Raw genomic sequence first — 23171 nt, 5'->3', positions numbered from 1 at the left:
TAGAACTATTATTGTTTGTTTTAAATGTATATATAAATGTATATATATATATACATTTAAAACAAGCAATAGTTATGTTGCTTTATTATGTTAAAACAATATATAAAACAATTTTTAATCTATAAAACAATTTAAATAATATAGTATTGATATAAATATATATAGATATATGTTCATGAGAGGAGTACAAACTCGTGAGAGGAATAGATCGGGTGGACGCACAATGTCTCTTGCCCAGAGTAGGAGAATCGCGAACCAGAGGACATAGGTTTAAGGTGAAGGGGGAAGGATTTAATAGGAAATTGAGAGGTAACTTTTTCACACAAAGAGTGGTGGGTGTACGGAACGAGCTGCCGGATAGGTACACGAATAGGACAGGTTTAGAGGGATATGGGCAAACGCAGGCAGGTGGCACTTGTGCAGTTAGGAAATGTTGGCTGGTGTGGGCATGTGGGGCAGAAGGGCCTGTTTCCGCACTATAAGACTCTATGACTCAACTAGACCAAGTGGACCCATTGGGCCCAAACCTCTCCTGCATTGGTGCAGCACCCTCTCCTCCCCCACTCCCTCCTCCCCCACTTCCCCCTCCCCTCTCCCCCCAACTATCCCCCTTCCCTCCCCCCTCCCTCCCGTTCCCTCCCTCCCTCCTTGCCCTCAACCTCCCTCCTCCCTCCCTCTCCTCCTCCCTCCCTCTCCTCCTCCCTCCTCCCCTCCCCTTCTCCCCCTCCCTCCAACCCCCTTCTTCTACCCCCCTTCCCCTCCCCTCCACTCAATCCCCCTCAACCCCACTTATCCTCCCCTCTACCTCCCTCTCCCTTCCTCCCCCCTCCCTCCCCCCCTCCCTGGGAGATAGATAAACTTTAAAATGCAAATAACTTAAAAAATATAACCGATTTCAATGAAACTTCTTCCATTAGCACCAAAGAGACAACGGTGAGTAAGGTGGGCCTAATATTGTTGCGTTATCGTGTACCGTTTTCGCTGTAGTTCAGGAACAAACAAGCAAACAAACGAGTTTTAGTATAGAGATAAAACAAATATATATAAAACAATAATAGTGCAAAGACAAATGCAATGCCCCCAAGTCTATGTAGATTGGAGTTTATTTGCAGGTTGTCGTGTTTAATAGCCTGGTGGTTGTAGGGAAGAAGCTGCTCCTGAACCTGGATAATTACGATAAAATAATCAGCTGTAAAAGAAAGGAAATTGCTGCTAACTAGATCATTCAACAAAGAGCTTGCAAGCTTCCAAATGGTCTGAATAACCACCTTCCATGCTGTCGTGACAGCATTGCATGCGCTTATTGCATTTATTGTTCTCTCAGTGTAGACCGTTTATGAGCTTCTTTGGAACAAGGAATTTCATTGCACCCTGATATACTTGACAATACACTCATCTGAATTTGGGGTGACAGAATGGCTGGTGGAGCTGCTGCTTCACAGCTTCAGTGACCCAACTTCAGCCCTGACCTCTGGTGCTGTCGGAGTGGAGTCTGTATGATCAACCTGTGACCACAGGGGACTTCCTCTGGTTCTCCAGCTTTCTCACTACATCCCAAAGACGTGCAGGTTGGTAGGTTAATTGGTTACCGCAACTTGGCCCTGGTGTGTAGGCAGAGTGTTAGAACAAAGTGGGGTTAGTAACAAAGGGGGCTTGATGTTGGTGTGAACTCGATTGTCAAAGGACTTTAGTTTAGAGCACGGAAGCAGGCTCTTCAGCCCATCGACCGCGCCACTACTAGCACTATTCTGCACATTGGGGATAATTTTCAATTTACAGAAGCCAATTAACGTACAAACCTGCACGTCTTTGGCGCGTGGGAGGAAACCGGCGCACTTAGGGACACAGAGAGATCATGCAAACTCTGCACAGACAGCACCCGTAGACAGGATCAAACCCGGGCCACTGGCATTGTAAGGGACTGTAACTCTACCGCTGGCTGTGCCACCGCGCCGCCCCACTTGTTACTTTGCTGTGGATTTTATGCGAGGACCAGAGTTAAATTTCTCCCATTTAACTGCTCTTCACCAGTTATGTTCACACAAAAAAAAATCCTTGCAGGGGAACTGTGACTAATCAGGTGACTTTTTTGAGACTTTTTGGATTGATGAAGCTCCTGTGAAACACATTGGGATGTTTGGCTGCATTTATGGCGCTTTGTAGATGCAGATGATACTTGTTGCATCCTTGTTGCATACTTGGAGGGAGTGGGGGAGGAAAGGGTGCTACACCAATGCAGGAGAGGTTTGGGCCCAATGGGTCCACTTGGGCTAGTTGAGTCATAGAGTCTTACAGAGCGGAAACAGGCCCTTCTGCCACGTGGCCTTCTGATAACCAATCATCCCAGCTCGCATTGGCCCAAGTTAAAACTGCACTTGAGTTTCTTTCAGCTCCCTCCCTGCTCCCATATCGTTTCCTATTCATATTTGCACCAACTCTCCTTTTTCCTGCAGCAGCACGTCAACAATTCCATTCTGCGGCGTGTTCTATGGTTTTCACCTTATTTTATGTTAAAAGAAATTCATATTTGGTCATCTCATCTGATTTTCAGATGAAATCAGGTGAACGTTTGGAGTTCATAAGTTATAGGAACAGAATTAGACCATTCAGCAAGCTCCGCCATTCAATCATGACTGATCCATATTTCCCTCTTAACCCCATTCTCCTGCCTTCTCCCCACAACCCTTGACACCCTTACTCATCAAGAATCTGTCAATCTCTGCCTTAAAAATATCCATTGACTTGGCCTCCACAGCTGGAGGTGGCAAAGAATTCCACAGATTCACCTCCCTCTGACTAAAGAAATGTCTCCTCATCCCCTTTCTAAAGGTATGTCTTTTATTCTGAGGCAATGGCCTCTGGTCCTGGACTCTCCCACTAGTTTCCACCCTGTATCTCTAATCCTGAACCTAAACAGGTGCACCAAAAATTGAAAGTCAAGGAAATAGGAAATATAATCAAATTCCAGATGCTCGAAAATGCAGGAAAAACTCATGCGACATCTATGGAAAGAGAAACAGTTGATGTTTCTTGTTGAGGACCTTCATTAGGAGTGAGAAAGAGCACAAGCACACAAGAAGATAGGAGTGTGAGTAGGCCACCAGCCCCAATCACTGCCCCAGCACTCAGTGTGAGCATGGTTGGTCTACTCTGACCTCAACTCATCTTCTCTGCCAGCTCCCATAATCTTCGATTCTTTGTTCTTTCAAAGATTTATCAATATCTACCTTAAATGATCTGGCCTCCACCACCCATGGGACAAGGAGATCCAGAGAAAAACCGTCAGTCTGGAGATCAACCAGCGTGGGTGAGAGCGACGGGTGAAAGGGGATTTTAGACAGGCACATGGATATGCAGGGAATGGAGGGATATGAACCACATGCAGGCAGAGGAGATTAGTTGAACTTGACATCATGTTTGACATATGCTCTGCAAAACAATCATGCAATGTTATCCCACTTTAGCATTCACTCCCCACACACCAGGGGCATTTTTTAAAGAGGCTAATAAGCCTACAAAGTTGCACGTCTTTGGAGGTGGGCCGAAGGGCCTGTTCATGTGCTGCTTCATTGTTCTACGTTCTATGATGGGGGTGAAAACATGGCCCTGAAGACTAGAGTATGTAACTGAAAGTAAAAGGAAAAAGTGGATTGGCAAGCAGAAATAGCCTGATACAAATAGAAAGAAAGAATAACTTAGTCTAAAGTTGAATAGAGTCATAGAATCATACAACGTGGAAAGAGTCCCTTTGGCCCAACTTTCCCACGCCGACTGGAATTTTTAAACTTATTTGTTGGAATTGACATCTTCTCGCATCTGTTCATGTCATTATATATCCAATTTCCCATCATCAGGTCCTGCTAGCTCTCACCGATGCAGATGGTTCCCTGATCACCTCACCATGCGTTAGTTTAATGAACAATATATATAGCCTTCAACAAACAGCGACTGAGTGCATTTACTAGTCAGTACCCTGCTCTCCCCACCAAACCCATGCCAAAGGCTTAAAAAAAAGACTCAAAGCATCTATAGAGAACATGGATGGATGTCGTTTTGGGTCGGGACTCTTCTTCGGATTGCAGACTTCTTCTGAAGAAGGGTCCTGACACAAAACAGATGTTCTCCAAGGATGCTGCCTGACCTGCAGAATTACTCCAGCACTTTGTGTCTTTTTTTTGTAAACCAGCATCTGCAGTTCCTTGTGTTTCCATGCCACCGGTATATAAATTAACATAAGATGTATGTTTTCTCTTTTGAAGATATAACAGGAATCTTATATAGACGCTCATCTCCCTCAGGAAACTCAATCATGCAGTTATTTTAGTTACTGAGGAAGTTTGATGGGATAGATTGTCCAAGTATCTCTCCCCTGGTAATGGAATGTAGAACAGAATATCAGGTCAGCCACTTGACTGAGATGAGGCAGAGACTTTTTTCTCTCAGGAGGCGCTGAAACTGTGGAATTGTCTACACCAGAGAACCGTGGAAACCAACCGTGCTGACCCTGGCACTCTGTGAACCTGTGACAGGCCGAATGGACTAATTCTGCTGGCCGAATTACCTAATTCATTTCCTTTCACTTATGACCATATAGGAGAATGGGGTTAGACAATAGATAATAGACAATAGACAATAGGTGCAGGAGTAGGCCATTCAGCCCTTCGAGCCAGCACCGCCATTCAATGCGATCATGGCTGATCACTCTCAATCAGTACCCCGTTCCTGCCTTCTCCCCATACCCCCTCACTCCGCTATCCTTAAGAGCTCTATCCAGCTCTCTCTTGAAAGCATCCAACGAACTGGCCTCCACTGCCTTCTGAGGCAGAGAATTCCACACCTTCACCACTCTCTGACTGAAAAAGGTCTTCCTCATCTCTGTTCTAAATGGCCTACCCCTTATTCTTAAACTGTGGCCCCTTGTTCTGGACTCCCCCAACATTGGGAACATGTTTCCTGCCTCTAATGTGTCCAATCCCCTAATTATCTTATATGTTTCAATAAGATCCCCCCTCATCCTTCTTTAGGAGGGAGAGATAGATCAGCCATGATTGAATGGCCGGGTAGGGTTGATGGGCCGAATGGCCTAATTCTGCTCCTATCACTTATGACCTTATGACCGAGCAACTGTTGCCTCCCTTTAGACTTTATTTTAGAGATGCAGCGTGGAAACAGGCCCTTCGGCCCACCAAGTCCGTCCCGACCAACAATCACCCCGTACACTGGCACTACCCTACATACCCAAGGATAATTTACAAATTTTCCCTAGACAATTTACTTAAAGCTTAACGTATTTGGAGTGTGGGAGGAAACCGGAGCACCCAGGGAAAACACACGCGGTCACAGGGAGAACGTACAAACTCTGTACAGACAGCACCCGTAGTCAGGATCAAACCTGGGTCTCTGGCGCCTTAAGGCCGCAACTCTAACACTGTGCGACCATGCTGCTCCTACAGTGCCATTTATTCTGCCACCCCCAGCACCTAAACGTACGACCCTGACTGTGTCCAACATCTGCTTCATGGCTATGTTGCTCTTGTCATTTGCTAAACAGCAGGAGCTTCTCAGACGAGATGCTCTCCATTGAAATATTATAAATCTGTGAAAAGGTTGCCTGATCTTGTTGCTTAGCAACAGCAGCAGTCTGGCACTGGAGAACGTTCCAAATACAGTACTGGTTCATTGCAAATGTTCCATACTATTTTTCTTTCATGTTCAAACAAACCTTTCTCCAAAACAAATCACGATTCTAAAAGCTGGAGAAACTCCGATGCATTGAAAACCTGACTGATTATGATCGAGAATAGGGCTGATAAATGCTTGTTCAGGGACATTCAATAATAAAACCCCACACATATCATTCAGTTGGGTCTTAACAGAATATCTTTATGTTGATACATGGAGTTGGGAACTAGACTTGCTTTGAGATTCAGCCCTTTGGAGCATTTAAAGATGGGAAATAAAATATCTGAGCTGCTGCCATCAAAAGAACAAATTTAAAAGAGGTTGCATTGAAAACAGCACTGTACCTAAGTGAGGATGGAGATGATTGAGCTGTTCCCCTCTCATTCAAAACTCAAAATGCTGGATGATCTCAGTGGGTCAGGCAGCATCTGGGGCGGCAATGGGCAGAAGACATTTTGGGTCGGGACCCTTCGTCAGACTGGAGAAGGATCCCAACTAATACGCCCTCTGTCCATTCCCTCCATAGATGTTACCTGGCCTGTTCAGTTCCTCCAGCATTTTGTATTTTGCTCACGATTCCAGCATCTGCAGTTCCCTGGGTCCCTTGGCATTCAAGCTGATAATACACAAATGGAGGCCATTGGGCAAATTCCCTGACAATCACGTTTAGAACCCACATGACAGAGGAAATTAGTTTAACTCGGCATCATGTTAGGCACAGACATGGTGGGCTGAATGGTCTGTTCCTGTGCTGTACCTTTCTGTGTGTAGAAAGGAACTGCAGATGTTGGTTTACGACAAAAACACGCCACAAAATGCTGGAGTAACTCAGCGGGTCGGGCAGCATCTTTGGAGAAAAGGAATAGGTGACGTTTTAGGTTGAGACACTTCCCTTTTCCTTTTCTCCTGAGATGTTGCCTGATCCGCTGAGTTACTCCAGCATTTTGTGTCCATCTTCGATGTAAACCAGCATCTGCAATTCCTTCATACACATTTTGGCTATATGTGATACGGGTTGGTTTTATGCACTTCATTAATATGGAACCATCCCCCTACCCATTGCATTTTTTTCTGACCCTGTGTTTATTGGGAGATGTCACGGTAGTTTCTGCTTCCTTCATTTTTTTTATGAAGACCCTCTATTCTGACTGGGTCTCGATCCAAAATGTTTAGTTTAGTTTAGTTTTTTGTCACATGTACCGAGGTACAGTGAACGGCTTTTGTTCCATGCTAACAAGTCAGCAGAAAGACAATATATGATTACAATCGAGCTATTCACAGTGTATAGATATATGATAAGGGAACAATGTTTAGTGCAAGGTAAAACCAGCAATCGAGGATAGTCCGATGGTCACCAAAGAGGTAGATAGTAGTTCAGGACTACTCTCTGGTTGTGGTAGGATGATTCAGTTGCCTGATAACAGGTGGGAAGAAACTTTCCATTAACCTCCACAGACACTGCCCGACCCGCTGACTTCCTCCAGCACTTTGTCTTTTACACATTCGAAGGTGCTTGGGGGATTTAATCCTGGCCTATATTCATCCCTCACAGCAGCATTTCTAATGAAAAACTCAGATTCTCGGATCAAAATTGTACTTCTTTTTGTAGTGTTTTCTGAAAACAAACGTAACTGCTACATTTCCGATATTTCAACAGTGCCTACATTTCACAAGCTCTTCGTTGGCAACGAGGCAGCTTAGAATATTCTGAGAAGGATGTCAGAGGGGTGAAGTAAATGTAAAACCATTTCATGGAAAAATCTGACAAAACGCGGCCGCTGCTGCCAGGGAATCTTGAATTACGGCTCAAACTGGAAGAAGTACTGGTTAAAATTTGCATATTTCATTGGTATATATTTCCTGGAAATGTCAGTAGAATTAATTATGAGACACCCAAAGTTTTGTATTTATTCGCGCCAGTTGATTTCCCCTGGCCCTTGAAAGGTAACATTTTGTTTAAGAGTACTTAATTGTTTTATTTTATTGTGATAAAATTTGTACCAAAAATATATGTTGCAAACGATCTTGCTTATTTTGCCAAGAAATGGTGGTAAAAGAGCTTCAGTTTTCCAGCTCCGGCTGGTTGCCAATATTTATCCCTCACTCTGTGTTATTAAGATACTTAATCAATAGATGATCGCTGTTTGTGTGGGCGCTTTCTGATATCTTGGCTGCCACCTTCCCTGTATTACAACGATGGCTACATGGTGGCAGCACTCTGCTGGCTGAGAAGCACATTGGCACAGGTGGAGTATGCCATAAAAATAGATGCTTTTCTCTTTAATTCGGGCTGATCCTCAATATGTGGCATAGTGTGAATCAGATGGTGTCGCATTGGTTGCCTGCTGTATCCCGCATCTGAATTATGACCCTGTTGAAGGGAGCAGTTTAGAGCGGGCATTAAAGACAGACACAAAATGCTGGAGTAACTCAGCCGGTCAGGCAGTGTCTCTAGAGAAAAGCAATAGGTGACGTTTTGGGTCGAGACCCTTCTTCAGACTGAGAGTCATGGGGGAGGGAAACTAGAGGTATGAAAAGATTCAAAACAAAGGTTCAGGGTCGGCACGGTGGCGCAGCGGTAGAGTTGCTGCCTGCCAGTGAATGCAGCGCCGGAGACTCAGGTTCGATCCTGACTACGGGTGCTGTACTGTACGGAGTTTGTACGTTCTCCCCGTGACCTGCGTGGGTTTTCTCCGAGATCTTTGGTTTCCTCCCACACTCCAAAGACGTGCAGGTTTGTAGGTTAATTGACTGGGCTAATGTAAAAATTGTCCCTAGTGGGTGTAGGATAGTGTTAATGTGCGGGGATCGCTGGGCGGCGCGGACCCGGTGGGCCAAAGGGCCTGTTTCTGCGCTGTATCTCTAAATCAAAAAAAAATTCTAAATCTAAAACCATGGCCGGCACTGATGACCAAGGAAAGGCGGAGCCCACAATGGTCCATTGTTGGTTGTGGAAGAGGGGATAACGAAGGGATATATGGATACAAACAGTGGAACTAGCAAGACGACTAGGGTGGGGGAGGGCTGGAGAGAGAGGGAATGCAATTGTCATTGGAGAGCAGGCATTAACTCACTTTGTGCTACAGTGGTTTCCACCTGTTTGAGGAATCTGTGGTTTCAGTTGACACCTGCACTATATTTTCCGTCATTTTGGCATGGAATTACTGACCAGTGCTGGTGCTCGGTAAAGCGATCGCCAATGTGCGTTTGGTCTCACCAATGTAGAAGAGGCCACATCAAGAGCACTGAATGCATGTAGATGCAATTGGAGGAGGTGCTGGTGAATCTGTCACAGAATCAGACAAACAGCATGGAAATAGGCCCTTTGGCCCAACTTGCCCACGCTGACCAACATGCCCCATCAACACTAGTCCCACCTGCCTGCGTTTGGCCCATATCCCCTAAACCTGTCCTACCCGTGTATCTGTCCAAATGTTTCTTAAATGTTATGATGGTACCTACCATCTACCATCAACTATCATCTCCGGCAGCTCAGGGCGATATGGGCGAACCACAGTGGGAGAGAAACTACTTTTCCTGTAAAAGGAGGACATGTCATGATTCCAGAGTGGAAAGCCTCATCTCGAAATGAGATGGAGATGGAGAAACTGAGAGAAAGAGATGTCGTCCTTACATGAGATAGGGTGGGAGGAGATGTAGTGTAGATAGTTGAAGGTGAGTGGTTTTGTAGATATCAGAGGACAGAGGAAGAGCAGTTTGAATGTTTTGTCCTGACGCTGATGTTAAGAAGTTTCGAAGTGCCTCGTTAACTTTGACTTTAAGTTTCCATTTTCTTTTTTCTCTTCATTCATTCGTTGAAACAGAGAGTGTGAGCAAAGTGCTGAATGAAAGATTGTATTACTCTATGTCTCTAAGAACGCCTCCACTATGTTTATACCACCACTGAAAGATTTAAAATGATCTCCTTGATAATTTTCGAAAAATATGAAGAGGATTAGAACTGGTAGCATGATAAAAAGGGATTTGAAATTGAAATTAATTAGAAGCAAATCAGGTGAAACATCTTCTCGCTAAGCAATAGAACTGTGAAGGAAGCTCCAAGGAAAGCTCACTGTTACTAAAAGGTTTAGTATACATTTGTTTGTCAAGAGAGGGACAGGATTAAGAATGCAGGTAGCTGCAAGAGGCTTCTTTGAGTGATTAACTTTGTAATCTGAAAAGCCTGGTCCTTACAAAAGAGCTGCAGTAAACCGTCGATATAACCAAAATAGAGGGGGAGGAAATGGTGTTTGTTATTGCCGATTGTCCATTATAACTGAGTAAGGGATTCACTCCAACCAACTAAAGGTCACTCCGTGAAACAACGAGGTGTTTTCAAATGCAAAGTTCTTTTTTTTAAAAGGTCTTTTTGTTACTGAAATCTAAAAATACTTAAGGCTGTTTGTTACATTGTTGAATAGAAAGCCCCTGTCCCACTTCGGCGATTTTTTTAGGCAACTACAGGCGAGTAGGCTGTCGCCACCCAGTCGCCGGGATGTCGCCTGTATGGTCGTGAGTCGTCTCCAAACAGTCGTAACCTTTCTGGTCGCCGCTGGATTTTGAAATGTTTAAAAATATTTTGGCGACTGTTGGTTTAACGCCAATGATCTTGGCTTGACATTTTTTTTAATTTTTAGAGATACAGCGCAGAAACAGGCCCTTTGGCCCACCGAGTCCGCGCCGCCCGGCGATCCCCGCACATTAACACTATCCTACACACACTAGGGACAATTTAAAAAAAAACATTTACCCAGTCAATTAACCTACATACCTGTACGTCTTTGGAGTGTGGGAGGAAACCGAAGATCTTGGAGAAAACCCACGCAGGTCACGGGGAGAACGTACAAACTCCGTACAGACGGCGCCCGTAGTCAGGATCGAACCTGAGTCTCCGGCGCTGCATTCGCTGTAAGGCAGCAACTCTACCGCTGCGCCACCGTGCGAGTATCTCCTGACGTAGGCGCTGTCGTAGGTTGTTGCCAGGTGACGTAGGTTGTCGCCGGTGCTGACCTTGGTGAAATCCATCGGCGACTTCCTACGTCAACCTACGTCAACTGGCGACAGGAACCAGCGTCAAAACTGGAGGCCAAAATAACGTGAATTGTCTTTAGTTGTCTCCGACGGGGTCGAAGCTTGTCGTGGGTAGACGTAGGTTGACTTCAGTTGTCATAGGTTGTCGCCTACGTAGTCGTAGTTTGTCGTAGGTGGATGTCCTAAGTCACGACGATTGGGTCGCTGGTTGTCGGTAGCTTGCCGTAGGTTGGCGTCGACTAGGTGGTAGGTTGTTGTAGCTTGTCGTAGACATTGTCGTGGGGGGGCCCAGTCGTTGGTTTTTCGGCGACCTGCTACGACTATGACAGTCACCGGCAGTCGCCTAAAAAAATCGCCTAAGTGGGACAGGCCCTTTAAGTGCCGATCAAAGTGATTGCTTGTCAATTTCAATGCCTTGTCAATTTCAATACCGTGTCAACTTCAGTGTTACTAGCAGCCCGTGCCCTCAAAGAGATAGTCTGGTAAAACCAAAATCCATTATAAAGAGGTCTGTAGTAACGAGGGTTTACTGTACTTCGTTTCCATGAGATAGAGGAAAAATACCCATCTGTTTCAACAAGATGTGCAAAATATCCTTTTAGGTAAACTTGGGATGGTTTGCCAAATAATCAAGTCAAGTACTGCTAATTGATAACTCTTGTTGTGCGAATAGTTTGTAGCTCACACATTCACCATTTGATTCATCCCAAAACACAGACTTCAGTTACCGTAATTACAAATCATTATTAATGAATAAGGCAATGCTCAAACTGAAGTGATTGTGTGGGTGTGAAAGACAACGACAATTTGGGAGTTTTGCTTCTGCAGTTTGTCTGTTTCTCAGGAGGGAACATTGTGGGATGAACATGAACTGAGAGCTGGAAGAAATTAGTGGGTCAAGCAACATCTATGGTGGGGGGGGGGGCAAAAGGTGTTAGTCATCATTTGAGGTTGTGGCCCTGCATCAGGACTGAGAGGCAAGAGGAGAGATTACGAGCATGTATGTGGTGGTGGAGTATAGAGGACAAGCAAGGGAGGGTAGAGGATAGTGGCCGGTAGGTAATGTGATAGGTAGAACCTCAACTACACCTCATCCCAGTCTGCATCCTGCAAGAATGCCACCCGCTTTACCCGTCTCTGATGCAACTGGTCTGAGGATAAGATCTTGTACTCTAGAACTTATAAAATGGTACCGGACAGATAGAGTAATGAGAATCATTTGGGAGATTAAAGGGGACAGGTGAAAGCTATAAGTCAGAGCTATAGGGAATGCCAACGGATCAGGAATGTCAGTGCAGAGAGAAAAACTGAGTGTAGTGTGAACACCGATTTTCCAGCTCCCTTGGCTCCAGGGCCTTCTTTGATGATCCGTTTTTCAGTGCCAACAGATGTCACGTGATAATGAAACGACAATACTCTCCTAAAAGAGGTTAACTCTCGACCGCCTCCTCAGTGGGGACGAGACAGGGATGGACGATAAATGCTGTCATTGCCAGTGACGTCAACACTCTGCAAATGAATGACAAAAAGTAATGTTGCAGTTTGTGGGATGTTGTTGTGTGCATGTTGGTTGCCTCAATGACAACAGTGGCCAGCCATGCTTGGACATAAGTGGCAACACAACATTTTGAGTTTTTTTATAGCCAGGAAATGTGTCTACAAATGGATGTCTTTAATGTTATTCGGTGGTACTAGGCCTTCACTCTCCACTCTGCTGGAGCTCTCCATTTTCAGCATTTCCCCTCATACTTCCTTGCTTACACTTGCTTCAATCTTGCATCCAGCTTATGCACCGTATTGGCATCAATGTTGTAATAAACCCAGCAGGTTTTGGGGCAGCACGGTGGTGCAGCAGTAGAGTTGCTGCCTTACCATGCCAGAGACCCAGGTTCCAACCTGACCAAGTGCTGTCCGTACAGAGTTTGTACGTTCTCCCTGTGACCACATGGGTTTTCTCCAGGTGCTCCAATTTCCTCCCACACTCCAAAGACGTACAGGTTTGTCAGTTAATTGGCTGTGGAGAAATTGTTAATTGTCCCCAGCTAGTGTTAGTGTACAGGTTGATAGTGGTCGGGTGGGACACGGTGGGCCAAAGGGCCTGTTTCTGTGGTGTATCTCTAATCTAAACTAAACTAATCGAAAAGTCAGGATTATTGTGGTCCCCTTGTGCAGGCAGGGAGAGAATTAACACTAAAGTGCAATTTCTATTTCACTCATGACCAATAGCTGACAGGTCAGGCAGGAGTTTGGTGAATATGTTGTAATTAGCTATGTGACTGGTATGTTGATCAGCTTCCCCGTTGATCAACTTCCCCCTGCTTGAATTAGTCATTGAAAACTCTCTGAATTTTCAATGACTAATTCAAAGTAAACTCATTAATTTTAAGTGGCAGTGCTTGCTTTCAAGTATGAATGTGCATGTCACGGTGACATGCTTTCCCCTCTCCACGCATTCTGTTCTCTTTTGCTATTTATGGAGATTGGATTCCAATATATTGCCATCGTAAACTGAAAGGTCCTTGCGTTTGTGATGATTCCCCCTCGTTGACGTCGACAATGTTGCTATAAGTCATGTATAGACCTTTGCACCGTAACTCAGGAAGCTTTCCGTTCTCTTTTGCAGATGGAATATTCGGGAGGTGTCAGCTGGTCACGGCGATAGACGTATACAAATACGAAGTTTCACCGGATGATCTACAGCGCCTACGCGAATTCCTGCAGGAACTGTCCCTCAAAGGTACTCGTGAAAATAGCTTGCTTCTGTCTTTGAACAGCAGCTTTCAACAGAACACCATTAACATGCCCCACCCTCATAAGGGTTAGTTACATCATGAGGTACATAGGATGATTGAGATAGTTGAGAAATGTCACGTATTTCATACTCTTCAAATCCCCTTGATTGCTTGTAAAGCGCTTTGAAATGCTCCGGGTGCTGTGAACGATATAAATTTAAAATCTTCATTATGTAATGTAGAGAAATGAAATTCGAAACAGTTTCCAAATTTGCTCAGCATCCTAAGTGGTTTGTGCAATCATGCTGTTCCACTGAATAATGGTCTTGATCGTCATTGAATTTAAATGCTGCTAAACAGGTGGAGGTGGGCTGTTTGCAAACCGAGTAAATGGCACTTTAGCGTGTCCAAACAGAGGTTACTCAACTGTGCAAGCCCATGAATTACAACGTCATGCAGGTCACGCTACCCATGGATGCAAGAACGAGCATACAATTAAACCTAATCAAAACAGCAGAGATATTTTAGTAATAAAGAGTTTGAGAACACAAACACCTTAGTCTTTCAGCTAAGGATAGGCACAAAATGCTGGAGTAACTCAGCGGGCCAGGCAGCATCTCTGGAGAGAAGGAATGGGTGACGTTTCTGGTCAAGACTCTTCTTCAGTTAACTTTGGAATGTACTGATTAATCTGTAGATAGAGCATGAACTGAGTCCAAAGCAGTACCTATTCTCACCAAATCAGACATGGCTCTCTGTGTTAACCAGTTGAATGAGAATCTGTGGTGTTCACAAGATCTATTGTGGATCGGTGCAGTTGTCCAATATCCAGTGGAGATCACTGACTCACTATCAGCTTGGACATGCTTCCTCTAATCTCACTTGCTGTAAAGAGTTTTAATTCCAAAACTGTTTGCTATTGGACAGGCTAGATGCAGGAAAAATGTTCCCGATGTTGGGGGAGTCCAGAATGAGGGGTTGCAGTATAAGAATAAGGGCTAGGCCATTTAGGACTGAGATGCGGGGAAAAAAATTCACCCAGAGAGTTGTGAATCTGTGGAATTCTCTGCCACAGAAAGCAGTGTAGGCCAATTCACTGGATATTTTCAAGAGAGAGTTAGATTTAGCTGTTAGGGCTAAAGGAATCAAGGGATATGGAGAAAAAGCAGGAACAGGGTACTGATTTTGGATGATCAGCCATGATCACATTGAATGGCGGTGCTGGCTCAAAGGGCTGAATGGCCTACTCCTGCACCTATTTTTGTGTGTTTACCTGTTTCTGGAAGGAGTCAGTGTCATGAAGCACAGAAATAGGCCCTTTGGCCCACTGAGTTTGTGCCGACATCAACTTCCCATGACACTAATCCCATACCAATGCCATTTTATTCCCTTCACAATCCCATCAATCTCTCCTATCCTGTGAATTCTATCACTCACCTTCACCCCAGTGACAAATAACCAACCAACACCTGTGACTTTGGGATTCAGATTCGGCACAAAAGGCTGCTCTACAACACTCCCCAGAGCCATACCATTCACTGTTTAGGTGTTGTCCATGTTAGACTTCCCAAAATGCAACACCTCACTAGTTAACCTTAAGACAAACCTTCACTAGTTAATCAGCATAAAAAGGTTGCCTGTTTTGTTTTTCTTGTCTGGGAAATAAAGATGAGGTAAGAACTGAAGATAACGACGAAGTGCATCAAAGACGTAAGAAGTCTCTATCTCCGCACAGCGTAAATATAATTTTGCAGCACGAGTCCATTGAAAACTTCTGTAATGTTCTGATCAGGCAAACATTAAAGGCTGCTCTGATAACATCTCATGTAAGAGAGGTTGCCTTCTGTAGGATGGCATTTGCTTCCCTAGAAGATTGTAAAGGCAGATTATGAAGGACTGTGTAATAGATAAGACCATCGTGGAATAACATTCAGTTATCAAAACCTATACAAGAAGCCAAGGCAAACTGAAAACCTAGAGGTGATGCCAAACTTTAAATTCATGTTAGTTTAGTTTAGTTTACAGTTACAGCGTGGAAACAAGCCCTTTGCCCCACCGAGTCTGCGCCGACCAGCGATCACCGGTACATTAGTTCTATGTTATCCCAGTTGTGCATTCCAGACACGAGGGGCAATTTACAGAAGCCAATTAACCTGCACGTCTTTGGAATATGTGAGGAAACCGGAGCACCTTGAGAAAACGCACAAGGTCACAGGGAGATCGTACAAACTCCGTAAAGACAGGACCCGAGGTCGGGATCGAACCCGGGTCTCTAGCGCTGTGAGGCAGCAACTCTACTGCTGCGCCACTGTTCCACCCTTGAGCTGACTCTGGTCACCTCTCTGTAAAGTAGGCAATGAAGGGAAAGACAACGTCCCAATGCTGTGACGAAGCCAAAGCTAATTATGATCCCAATGGATCACAGCCAATAAAATCGGTATGAATAAGGAGCACGCTGCCTATCAGATTTAACAAACTATTTTGATTCAAAAGAGATCGAAGACCTGCCCTTGAGATCTGCTCTTTGAGAGCAGAAACAATCAACAAATCTCAGATACAAAAGGAAGGAAATTGTATCCAGAATATGGAATATACCTCAGGATTTCACGTGGAGTGAATCACAGCACTAATTGATTGAATTCTGCCGTTCTGATGAGGGCCCTTCAGGTTGAATCTCTCCCCAGACAATCAGCCTCACTAAATGTGTATTTCCTGCATCTTGTGTTTTCATTTTACTGCAATCTTGCTGTTGGATCTGCAACAAAAAAAGGCAACTTCATTACTATTTAATGCAGCTCTATAAATATGCAAAGCAGCGTGCTGTGCGATAGGAAGCCTGGTCCATGACTGATACATGCCAATGGTGTGAATAGAGTACTGCGAAGCAGGAGGTCAAGTAAAATCTTTTGTACTTTGTTTTGTTTTCTGGGGCTGATATGCTGTTTTCCCAAACCGGTCTCACAGGTCCTGGTCAGAAGAGGTAGAAGAAGAGGCGACTGAAATATTACAGCAGCTTGGCTCGTCATTAAGTTAAAACAACAGTGTCATGTTGTGGAGACAAGTGTTTATTTGTGAAGCAATACTTTCAGTGGCAAATCATTCGGGTACCATGGCGCTGCGTTGCCATGACGATGGCAATTTGCGTCTATGCAAACAGGCAAACATTGGCACAGACCGCACTAATGTGCTGAAAAGCAAACAGTGCTCAAACCTGGAGAGGTTCAATGGATTTATCATCTTTGAACTTTCAGTCAATGCAAAGAGAGTATTAGGATCATGCAGCAGATATTAAAAATCAAAAACTGAATGTGGCGTTTTGGTGTTGGGTTGTGTGGAGCAGAATGATCTCTAACCCTGTCCTATATACTGGCGTGTGCTTTTGAACTACAGGGCTCACTTAATCTCTGCAGTTTTTCCATCTGTTCTGGCTGAAGATAGTTCTATTACTATTTGCTTACGACGTAGAAGGAGATCAATCAGCATATCAGTCAGTGCCAGTTGTAAGAACGTTCCTACCAGTCCCATTTCCACCCATAATTCCCTTAACCCATAGAAGGCAGATGTTAATGGTGAAAGGATGTTACTCTGGATGGAAGTCTGTGACCTGTGGTTTAGTTAAGAGATACAGTGGAAACAGGCCCTTCGGCCTACTAAGTCCACGCCGACCAGCGATCCCCACGCAGTAACACTATCCTACACACACTAGGGCCAATTTACAATTTTACCAAAACCAATTAGCCTACAAACCTGTACGTCTTTGGAGCCTGAGCTCCTGGGGAAAACCCATGCAAGTTACGGGAAGAACGTACAAACTCCGTACAGACGGCACCCGTAATCAGAATTGAACCCGGGTCTCTGGCGCTGTCTTTTGGGTGAATGGCCTGCTCCTGTGCTGCACTGTTCTATTTTCTATGTTTTCCTTATTACTGGAAACACTCAGTAGATCAGGTACCATGTGTTGATGAACAATCTGACAGAGGATCTGCACTGAAAAGTTCATTGATTCCCTTTCTACCGACGTGTCCACTTTCTAGCATTCTCTATAGGAGATAGTTTCTAGAGGAGCAGGAGGAATAAGACTGCTCTGTTATTCATCAAGATAGTGACTAATCTTCAATCTCAGTGTCATTTGCAGACACAATCCTCATATCCCCAGTTCCTTTAATATCCAGAAATCCTTTGATCTCTGTTTCAGATGAAGGCAGTTACCGAGCTTCCACCGACAAATAGGATAGAGAATTTCAATCACCACCCTTTATGTGAAGGTCAATCTCCAATTTCAATCCTAACTGACCTACACCTAATTCTGAGACTGCGATGCCTGGTTCTAGACATCCATCAAGGGAACTGTCCTCTTTGCCATAAGCCTTCTGGATCCTGTTAGTTTCAATGAGATTTTCTCTCATTCTTTTGCTCCAAAAGGCAAAAAAAGTTACCCCTCGGGTTCCTATTAAATCTTTCCCTTCTCACATTAAACCTATGTCCTCTGGTTCTCGGTTGCTCTACTCTGGGCAAGAGACTCTGTGTGTCTACCCAATCTATTCCTCTCATGATTTTATACACCTCTATAAGATTACCCCTCATCCTCCTGCGCTCCAAGGAAAAGAGTCCTAGCCTGCTCAACTTCTCCCTATATCTCGGGTCTTTGAGTCCTGGCAACATCCTCGTAAATCTTCTCTGCACCCTGTCCAGCTTGGCAACACCTTTTTCCTTATAATATGGTGCCAAAAACTGTACATAATACTCCAAATGTGGCCTCACCAATATCTTCTATAACTGCAACATGACCTCCCAACCACTATGCTCAGTACTCTGACTGACGAAGGGCAATGTGCTGAAAGCCTTTTTGACCGCCCTATCTACCTGTGATGCCACTTTCAAGGAACCACATACCTGCACTCCTAGATCCCTCTGCTCTACAGCACTCCCTAGAGCCCTACCATTCACTCTGTAGGTCCTGCCCTTGCTAGACTTCCAATTCTATTGACTTTCATGGCTTCTTAACACCAATTCACTACCTAGAGGCCCACCCAGAAGCTCAACTGGGCCAGCCACATAACAGCCATACGGACTCGAGAGACTGCAGCTGCAGGAAACGAGCAAAAGAAGCTTGCTTATTGACTTTCCATAGCCTTTCCCATCTCCCCAGAAAAAAAGGCAAATGGCAGGCGTGCACCAGGACACCTTTCATCTGTGTGGAAGGGTACAGCTGTTCATCTGTATGGTGAGTGTGCAGCAATAACTTAGCATTTTTGGACCATTTGCCAAACCTCTGATCTCCAGCATTTGGAAGGACACAGATAACAGGCACCTGAGAACACCACTATTTCCACTAAGTCACAATCAAGCCTGAGTTGCAAATCTATAACTATCCCTTCATTGATGCCAGATGTATAACTTGCAATCTCTGTTGCAAGGACTGTAGCATCTCTGTTGCAAGGACTGTAGCAGTTCAAGGGGGAAGTCCACCATCACTGAAATGCCAGCTGTTCCCCCATCCTGAGAGTGAATAGAAACAATAAAAAAAATAATACACACTTGATTCGTGCACATTTGGTAAATGAGTCTGTTGTAATGAAACCTTTGTAACCCAGATGGCAAGCCACTTCCCAATATGTTTTGGAACAGTGGATATAGCCATTATGATATCAACCCTGTTGACTACATGTTGCTTGTTGTTAATGGATCAGATGCCGAACGCTCTATATCTTTGATGGATGGCATCTGCATTGGTGGCAGCAGAGTTACCCTTTATTTGCGAGACTTGTAAACATCAAAGTTGTTTGAACAGAAGGTCTGTAAAAGTAAATGATAAAATGTGTTGATGTCTTCAAAGCGTCTGTAGATTATTTTGTGTTCTCTATCATGGTGCGTAAACTTATGTACAATTTAATTATCTGTCCCCTCGTACACTTGTCATTTAATTGGCAGCACCAATGCCACCATGAGATGTAACTATGAAGCAAATAAACTTATCATCACAGCATATTCTTTTTAGGTTGTAAACAACCTTGCTGTGCAGGTGGAAAAATAGCTACTGCCTTGCCATATCATCTGGAAACATGAAACAAATCACAATCATAGAGCTGTACAGCATGGAAACAGGCCCTTTGACCCAACCTGTCCATGCCGATGGACCCATGGACCCAAATGGTTCTATTTGCCTGCATTTGGCCCAAATCTCTCTAAACCCTTCCTATCTGTGTATCTGTCCAATGTAAAGGGAGCTGTTTGTGTATTGCACCTCCATCGTGTGTGCAGCTAGGCTGCTTCTCATTACTATGTTATCAAGTTACACTGAGGCCGCAGTATGAAAATAGGTCCTTCTGTCCAACTGGCCTATGGCAACATTTACTGGATCCACTCCAACCTCCTCTGACTAGTCCTAAACCAGTGGGAGAAGGCTAATTTGAAGGTGATTGGTAGAATCTGGGGAGAATAAAATGGGTTAGAGTAGAATTAATGTAAGTGAGCACCTGATGGCCAGCATGGGCTCCATGAGCAAAAGGGTCCATGTTCATGCTGAATCTCTCTTATGATCCTATGAACATAACCCAGTGGATTCCACTCCCTTATCTCATGCCTCTGCCTCAAATACAACAATGCAGATGGCACTAACCAGAACCAGGGGACACAGTCTAAGAATAAAGGGGAGGCCATTTAAAACTGAGGCGAGAGGAAACTCTTTCACCCAGAGAGTTGTGAATTTGTGGAATTCTCTGCCACAGAAGGCGGTAGAGGCTAATTCACTGGATGAATTAAAAATACAGTTAGATAGATCTCTAGGGGCTAGTGGAATCAAGGGATATGGGGAGAAGGCAGGCACAGGTTACTGATTGTAGATGATCAGCCATGATCACAATGAATGGCGGTGCTGGCTTGAAGGGCCAAATGGCCTCCTCCTGCACCTATTTACTATGTTTAACCATTTCTGGTGGTCGCAAGTTCCACATTATGACCACTGTCAGAGAAAAGAGCTTTCTCCTGAAGATAGACACCAAATGCTGGAGTAACTCAGCGGGATAGGCAGCATCTCTTGCTCCTGCATGTCCTGCTGAGTTACTCCAGCATTTGGTGTCTATCTTCAGTTTAAACCAGCATCTGCAGTTCCTTTCTACACATAGAGCTTTCTCCTGAATTCCATTCTGGCCACTTTAGTAACCTGCAGAGAAGGAATTGAGATAGGTTTTGGCTGTGTAATAAGCTAATTGGATCGGCTTCAAAATGAATTATTATTTACTTGAACTTGGACCAAGAAGTCCCCATCAATGCAGAAGAGTACAACATCCTAGCCAAACATTTAATGCTGTGGCATTGATTTACAGTCACATTTAAATAGATATTTTGACAAAATAGAGTCCTTTCTTTTTAATTGAATTTTTATACCTAGAAATCTAATGACGGGTCGATTTTTGAACTTCTGCTGGTTTAGCATCTTGTTGCTCTCCCCACTGTAATTATTTGGTGTGTATGGTCACTGAAGAGTTCCCCGACCTGCTGCTTCAGATATGAGGGTCTACTCTAGTCTGTGTGGAGTTTGTACGTTCTCCCTTCGACCACATGGGGTTCCTCCAGGTGTTCAGTTTCCTCTCACGTCCGGTTTGTAGGTGAATTGCCCTTTGTAAATTGCCTCTAATGTGTAGGGAGTGGATGTGAAAGTGGGATAACACAGAACTAGTGTGAACGGGTGATCGGTGGTCGGCGTAGACATGGTGGGCCGAAGGGCCTGTTTCCATGCTGTGTCTTACAATCAAACAAATGAAAATAACCCCATAATCCAATAAACCTGTTCATATGTGGAGCAGAGAAGTTCTGTCTGTTGTACAGCCCAATATTTATTCTGTTATCAGCATGACAGTGATAGAATATTGGGCCTTATAATTTGTGTGAACTTTATGTTTAATTTTTAACTCTCACTTCACTTTTTCTACATCGCAGTTTTAAAAAGAACTTCATTGACTTTGGTACTTTGGTATTTCCCTGTGATTGGAAAGATGTTATATGAATTCAACTCTTTTTCTATCAGAAGGATGGTGTTAAGCTAGAGAGGGAACAGAGAAGATTGGCAGGAACGCTGCCTGGACTGAAACGCTTGAGTTATAAGGAGTTTGGAGAGGCTGGAAGTGGAGCCAGCAAGGTGTCCTGGTACTGTAATTGTATATATAACTAGAGGGATTGAGAGGGTAAATAGTCACCGTCTAATTCCCAAGGTACGAGAGTCTAAAACTGGAGGACATTGGTTTCTGGCAAGAGAGGAGAGTTTTAAAGGGGATCTGAAGTCCAATTATTTTCAGGCACAGGTAGAGGTAGGGATTACATGGAACAAGCTGACAGAGGAAATGGTAGAGGCAATTGCAACATTTAAGAGACATTTGGGAAGACACATGGACAGGAAAGGCTTTAGAGAGATACGGGCCAAATACAGGAAAATGGGATTAGAGTAGATAGACATTTTAGTCAGCGTGAACGTGTTGAGCCATAGAAACATAGAAAATAGGTGCAGGAGTAGGCCATTCGGCCCTTCGAGCCTGCACCGCCATTCAATATGATCATGGCTGATCATCCAGCTCAGTAACCTGTACCTGCCTTCTCTCCATACCCCTGATCCCTTTAGCCACAAGGGCCACATCTAACTTCCGCTTAAATATAGCCAATGAACTGGCCTCAACTACCTTCTGTGGCAGAGAATTCCACAGACTCACCACTCTCTGTGTGAAGAAATGTTTTCTCATCTCGGTCCTAAAAGACTTCCCCCTTATCCTTAAGCTGTGACCCCTGGTTCTGGACTCCCCCAACATCGGGAACAATCTTCCCGCATCTAGCCTCTCCAACCCCTTAAGAATTTTATATGTTTCAATAAGATCCCCCCTCAGTCTTCTAAATTCCAGCGAGTATAAGCCTAGTCTATCCAGTCTTTCTTCATATGAAAGTCCTGCCATCCCAGGGATCAATCTGGTGAACCTTCTCTGTACTCCCTCTAAGGCTAGAATGTCTTTCCTCTGATTAGGACGGCACGGTAGCGCAGCGGTAGAGTTGCTGCTTTACAGCGAATGCAGCGCCGGAGACTCAGGTTCGATCCTGACTACGGGTGCTGCACTGTAAGGAGTTTGTACGTTCTCCCCGTGACCTGCGTGGGTTTTCTCCGAGATCTTCGGTTTCCTCCCACACTCCAAAGACGTACAGGTATGTAGGTTAATTGGCTGGGTAAATGTAAAAATTGTCCCTAGTGGGTGTAGGATAGTGTTAATGTAAGGGGATCGCTGGGCGGCACGGACTTGGTGGGCCGAAAAGGCCTGTTTCCGGCTGTATATATATGATATGATATGATAAAAACTGTACACAATACTCCAGGTGCAGTCTCACCAAGGCCCTGTACAACTGCAGCAGAACCTCCCTGCTCATATACTCAAATCCTCTTGCTATGAATGCTAACATACCATTCACTTTCTTCACTGCCTGCTGCACCTGCACGCTTGCTTTCAATGACTGGTGCACCATGACACCCAGGTCACCAAAGGGCCTTTTTCCATGTTGTATTACTCTATGAATTTATGTGGAAACAAAGAAATCCAGATGTTGGTTAATACACAAAAGGACACAAAATGGTGGAGTAACACAGCAGGTCAGGCTGCATCTCTGGAGGACATGGATAGGTGATGTTTCGAGTCATGACCCTACTTCAGAAGAAGGATCTCAACCCAAAATTTCACCTATCCATGTTCTGTA

At 44.4% G+C, this 23171-nt stretch overlaps 1 protein-coding gene across 1 annotated transcript in view; it reads left to right on the top strand.

Annotated features, from left to right (window-relative positions):
- ptprn2 (protein tyrosine phosphatase receptor type N2) overlaps nt 1–23171 on the top strand; it is a 669963-nt gene that overhangs the window by 160128 nt on the left and 486664 nt on the right. Inside the window, exon 3 of the mRNA XM_078424921.1 lies at nt 13337–13450. Coding sequence (XP_078281047.1) covers nt 13337–13450 — 114 coding nt within the window. The remainder of the gene's footprint in view (nt 1–13336; nt 13451–23171) is intronic.

The sequence above is a fragment of the Rhinoraja longicauda genome, chromosome 2, assembly GCF_053455715.1.
Source record: "Rhinoraja longicauda isolate Sanriku21f chromosome 2, sRhiLon1.1, whole genome shotgun sequence".
Classification (NCBI taxonomy): Eukaryota; Metazoa; Chordata; class Chondrichthyes; order Rajiformes; family Arhynchobatidae; genus Rhinoraja; species Rhinoraja longicauda.
The sequence above is the reverse complement of the archived record's forward strand: the minus strand, read 5'-3'. Positions and strand labels throughout refer to the sequence as shown.